The sequence below is a fragment of the Aristolochia californica genome, unplaced genomic scaffold, assembly GCF_029961685.1.
Source record: "Aristolochia californica isolate CCGP_79_NKW_82.1479 unplaced genomic scaffold, dmAriCali1.0.hap1 SCAF_14, whole genome shotgun sequence".
Classification (NCBI taxonomy): domain Eukaryota; kingdom Viridiplantae; phylum Streptophyta; class Magnoliopsida; order Piperales; family Aristolochiaceae; genus Aristolochia; species Aristolochia californica.
In genome coordinates, this window is record NW_027181815.1 from 23,491,491 (window position 1) to 23,497,168 (window position 5,678).

Genomic DNA, 5,678 nt, shown 5'->3' on the forward strand with positions numbered 1-5,678 from the left:
ACAATTACTGGAAGGTCACAAGTTACGGGAAATGGGTGTCTCTATTGCATGCCTCAAGAATGGCATCTGCAATGCTAATTTTCGACCTCTTCCAACCAGGTCCACAAGATGCCTTCAATCCATCATACCCACGATTATTAACCCACTCCAGAGTAAAAGACGAACTTCTATACCCCGGGATTGAGATCAATCCGGCTTCGGTATTGCTGCCAAACACGGGATTGGGAGATCTAAAATTCTCCTGGGATTGGGATTAATCCAGCTTCAATATTTCTCTTCCAAGATTCCTAAATTCGAATTTAACGTCTTCCACTTTATTAGAATACCCCGGCTTGAGACAGAGAAAGAAGCACCTCTTCATCAACTCCAGTGAAGTAAATCCCTCGACGACAAAGCAGATACCGCAAGGGCGACACCGATCCAACAGCAAAGATGTTAGAAAATCAATGAACGGTGTCAAAGTTAGAAAAAATTGAGAGGTCTCGTGGAGAACAACCGTTGTCTGGCGGCATATCGAGACTGAAAATGGAGGATTCCAACGTAGAAATACTCGACTTAGGACGAAAATAGGGGATGAGAACCAATGTAAATGGAGGAATTAAAAACAGTGACGGCATTTGCAGATGAGAGCGAGAGAGAAAAGAAGGGGAAGAAGAAGATAGGGGGAGAAGGGAGGAAAGGAGAGAAGCCGGAGAGAGGGAGAGAAGAGAGAAGGAGAACAGAGAAAAGAAAAGAAACTCTTGCGTTTGGATTCCGGTGGAAAATCGGAGAGAAAATATATTTTTATACACGTGGAAAATAAAAAATAATATTTTAATTTTTTAAAAAATTTTCTTTCGATGATTCTTTGCATAATTAGATAGATTAAATTAAATAAAAATTATTTAATGAATAGATTTAAATGTTTTATAATATTTTAGTTTAATTTAATATTGTTTTTAAGTATTATTTTTGTTATTTTAATTTGAAAAATCATTATAATATTTTATCCTTAGAGATCTCCTCCTGTATTTGAACGTAAAAGTCTTACACAGAGCCTGCTCAGGGGAATCTCCGTTCCTTGATTTCCACATTGAGGATCCTTTAACTCAGGTCTGTTTTCCTGATTTCCGGCACACCATTTCTTCTCTGCCCTTTGAGAAACAAATATTCGACCTCATGCCACTGTTTTCTCCTGCAAAAAAAACTGTGTTTGTGACATTTTCATCTTTGATTCTGGCTACCTAGTATGGATCAAGTGACCTTATACAAGATGCTGCTTTAATTTGACGTGGATATGATTGATTGTCTCCTTCTGGTCGTTCCAGAGGTTCTCTCGTCCATCGACTAGGAGTTTCCATCTGGTTGTGGTTTATTTTTCTATTATAATCCGCACGGTGGAATAGATGCTGCGATGAATATCCAGGCATTTGGGCAGGGGAGCCCCAAGTCCTTTCCTGCTTACCCGCGAGGGGACTTTGATTTAGAATCGGGAAACTTTAAAAAAACACGAAGACCCAAGGGTTCGTCCTCCAATTTGGTTAGTATGCTCAAATCAATTGTTAACGGCCTGCATTATTATTACAAGCTCCATCCTCTCCTAATTATTCTCATTACGCTATCCTTGGCGGCTGCAATTTTGCTAATTCTTTCTGCTTATGAACATGGGTTTCGAATGACAAGTTCCCAAAAGAAACTTGATTTGAGTTCGAGCTCTTATCCCTTTGCAAATCTGCGAAATCTTGTCATGGTAGCTGGACATTCTATTTATACCAGTAGTTGTGGGAAGGTCGATAAGGAAGATTCTTGGTTTCTGGAGCCATATCAGAAGCATCCAGGGCAAGCTGCTACCTTCTTAACACATATTAAAGCAGGTGTTGAGATTGCTGCAAAAGATGAGGGAGCTTTGCTTTTGTTTAGTGGTGGAGAGACTCGGAAAGATGCGGGGCCACAAAGTGAGGCACAGAGTTACTGGGCAGTTGCTGAGTCAAGGAGTTGGTTTGGTGAGTTACTTACTTTTCAATTTTATAATGTAATTTGGTTTCATATAAAAAAAAAAAAAAAAAAAAGAGTACTTTGGTTTCACTGAAATCTGGTACTAATTAAATGTATGTACGAACAGTCTTATAAAGATGGATTATTTGATTAAAAGATGAAGAAAAAATAACATTTGTGCAGGTTGTGCTAATAGATCTGCTTTCATGAAGAGATTCTAAGGACCCGCATACATGTATGTAGAGAAAAAAAGAACCAAAAGATGAAGTAATCTAGAACTCTTAAATTTAGATTATCGTCTGTTTTATCTGATTTAATATTTACTGAATCTTCATGAAAGTCTACACCAAATTAGTACTGAATCAATTCTTTTCCTCTTGATAAAATATTTCCCTTCAATGTGGTGGACTTTTCATACAAAACAAAGAAGTTGGTGATTTTGTTGAACAATTCCAGACCACTGCTTTCTATCAAAGATCTAAAATTTTTATGTGGGGAATTTTACTGTATATTGAATAACAATCCTATCTTGTACTAGATTGAAATAAGTCCTAAAAGCATTCAAAAGAAATAACAGCAATAACGCTCTCCAAGGGTGAAAATGAGATTAAAGAGAAAGAGAACAGAAGCTCTGCTAACCACTTATCATACTCTCTAACACTTTGTTGTGGAGCCAGGCCCTTAACTAGGTTTGTAAGTCTCTCTTTTATCAATATACGCACTTTCATAAAAAAAAAAGAGAAAGAGAACAGAAGCCCTGATGTTGCCATTAAAGACTAGTTTCATCATTTGTGATCTCTTAGATTAGTCACTGATGCAGTTTGGCCTCCAAATGACTTTATCCATCCAACGAGTTCAAAAAAAAAAAAAAAAAAAAAAAATCTTTCAATCCAAGAATTGGACTGTTATGGTGAACATGAACATCAGATAAATGATTTGGTTGTATCTAGCTCAAAAGATTACATTCCAGTATTTCTTGTTGACGATTGTCCTATCACATGGCATGGGATCCTTAGATTTATTTCATTTTCTGTTGAATCATTATCCACCTATTTGATTTTCTGTTGAATCGTGATGCACCATTTATCTACTTATAAACTCCAAGGAGATGCTTCTGATCAGAGAGCCAAACAGAGAACAAAACATACATGCTTAGGATCTCGATGGTTGCAACTTTTTGAACTAGTATGAAATACTTCTGTTTTCTGCGCATAATATCCAGATTTTTTGCAACATTTGGAACATGCCAACTACCTCGTCCTATTCACGTAGACCAGGTTGGTTTTTAATGGTTTCAATTATCTTTTTGAGTTGTATGAGTTTCCATTTCTCTTGTAGGCAAGCAAGAATCTGTCAGATCAAGGGCTCTTACTGAAGAACATGCAAGAGACAGCTTTGAAAACCTTCTTTTTAGTGTTTGCCGGTTTCGGGAGCTCACTGGCATGTATCCTCATAACATAACAGTAAGTCTTTTCTTTCACATCTCCTATTTTGATGTTTCAGTTGTCTTGCATTTAGAGACTATAGTTGCTATAAAATGCTGCAGCTACGGAAGTTTTATAATCTATGACAATTACTGATAGAGTTAAATTTTCTTATCACTGAAATAGGTCTTCATTTTCTAGGAAAACAGTAATAAATGATAACATACGAAAGAGTTGAATATGCTTGTTTACATCTACTTTTAGTCATTGCTGTTCATCTAGGGACTGTCCTTGTTTTTATAGTTTATAAATCTGTCTGCAACATAAACATATAACTTTAAGAATTTCATGTCCTTTCTATTGTTATCACTAGGTTGTGAGTTATGATTTCAAAGAGGAGAGATTTGCACACCTGCACCGCTCTGCAATTGGGCTCCCAGAAGCAAGGTTTTATTATGTTGGTACTCCAGCATCTTCTACTTCAACTGAGGCAGCCCTGAAAGGTGAAGCTCTAGTGAGGGCTCAATTTCTAGAAGACCCATATGGGTGTTCAGGATCTCTTTGGCGGAAGAGGGTTACTCGAGACCCATTTCACTGTTCTATCCCTTATCCTGTTGGATGCCCTGAGTTGACGGGATTGTTCAGTTATTGTGGTTCAGCTCCTTATCCAGGAACACTTCCTTGGCCACAATGACAATCTAAAATTCAGAGGCTTAACCATTGTCATGTTTATTCTGCAATATCCCTTGTCCATGTTTCACTATGTTGTGCTTATAGAATGATAATGATGAAAATGAAGCTTTACAGGTATAGAGTTAAAAGTTTTCTGTCCAATGCAAGTAACCTGTACTGAGTTATAGCACTGTCGGGACTGTCATCTTTACCATCTTAACTTGTTCCTGATAGAAGCCTTCGAGACCTGGAATTTGCTATAATCTGCCATCTTGACCGGTTGTTTATGCACCTAACTTTCTCCGTTCAGAGTTCTTTGATTGCGAAGAAAGTAGGAGAAAAGACAATAAGACGAATGACGAAAAAGAAGAGAAAATGTTCTCTTTTCATTTTTTGTCTGCTCAAAGAAGAATACAGAACCTAAGACCGTGTGGTCTGATGGTATTCTCTTTACAACCAGGAGCATCAGGTCGCGACTTCGAATCGTGCCACGCCCTCTAAAAAAAAAGCAGAAGAATACAGAAGGAAAATGAAGACAGAAAACGAGCTCAGTATTCTTGTATAGTTAATTCAAACAGTTAGTGACAGAGAAAAGAGCAGAGAATGGGAAGGGAAGTTCACCTTACCTGTTTGAAATCTTCCCCTATACTGTGTTGGTTTCTCATTCTACCTTACGTAATGGAAAATGCAGGAGCTTAATAGAGAAAAACGGATGCTGACTTCTCTTCCTAATTTCTTTTCTTTGGTCTTTTCCATTGTTGTCCTACCAAGCAGTCTGGAACTGGGTTCTCTTTGGTTAGACTGGACATGTTGGAATACTGTAGCAACTAAAAAGGAGAGTAGCAAACACGACTAATTGTCTTTCTGTAATTTCCATGTGTTCTTCATGAAACTCTTCCACTGTACATTCACTTTGAGCTGTTAAAGGGGAAAATATGAAACTACCCCCAAATGCCAACAGTCCCAAGCCCTTCCCACATCTGCAAATGAAAACACCATAGAAGAATCCCTGCCTGATTCCAATGCAATCTTCTTCAGCAAAAAGCTCTTTTCAAGCACTGTGTTGAAAAAAGGGCTGATTGAAGTAACAACTTTGCAGTGGGTATGCCAAGCATTTTATGTCAACAAACGAGCAGAGCAGGGCAGAGGAAAAGCAAAGGTAGTTATCAATTGCAAGTCACTGTACCATTTCTTAGAAGATGAAACATTTCCTTTACCCAACCAAAAAGCTCTTTTCGAGCATCTGAGCAATGCACGATTTTTCTCCAAATTTGATCTCTAAGTCGGATTCCTGCAGCTTGACATCCATCCAGATGATAGACATAAGACGATATTCTTCCAAAAAGCAATCACTCCACCCGAATGTGCAATTCTACATTGAAAAACTCCAAACATCAACATGTTGCATAACAATAAGTCTCGCCACGACATAATCATAGAATGTAAGGGCAAGATCTAAGACCTCCATACAGAATTGGTCCACATCACTACAACGATATCACTTTTCTAGTAGTCATCCGAGCTCTTCACCATGAAAGAGCAAAGAAGATTCATCTGCAACATTAGCTCACACATCTTGAAAGGACGCCATGCCCAAAAGGGCTCAAA

The 5,678-nt window shown here is 38.0% G+C and overlaps 1 protein-coding gene across 1 annotated transcript; it reads left to right on the forward strand.

The window, feature by feature from the left end:
- Nucleotides 1-1,027: 1,027 nt before the first annotated feature.
- On the forward strand, nucleotides 1,028-4,219 carry LOC137950394 (uncharacterized protein C57A10.07-like). The gene is made up of 4 exons (XM_068796838.1): nucleotides 1,028-1,092; nucleotides 1,308-1,982; nucleotides 3,313-3,437; nucleotides 3,772-4,219. Exons 2-4 carry the CDS (start codon nucleotides 1,394-1,396, stop codon nucleotides 4,090-4,092), a joined length of 1,035 nt encoding a protein of 344 aa, XP_068652939.1. The 5' UTR covers nucleotides 1,028-1,092; nucleotides 1,308-1,393; the 3' UTR covers nucleotides 4,093-4,219.
- The last annotated feature ends 1,459 nt before the right edge of the window (nucleotides 4,220-5,678 follow it).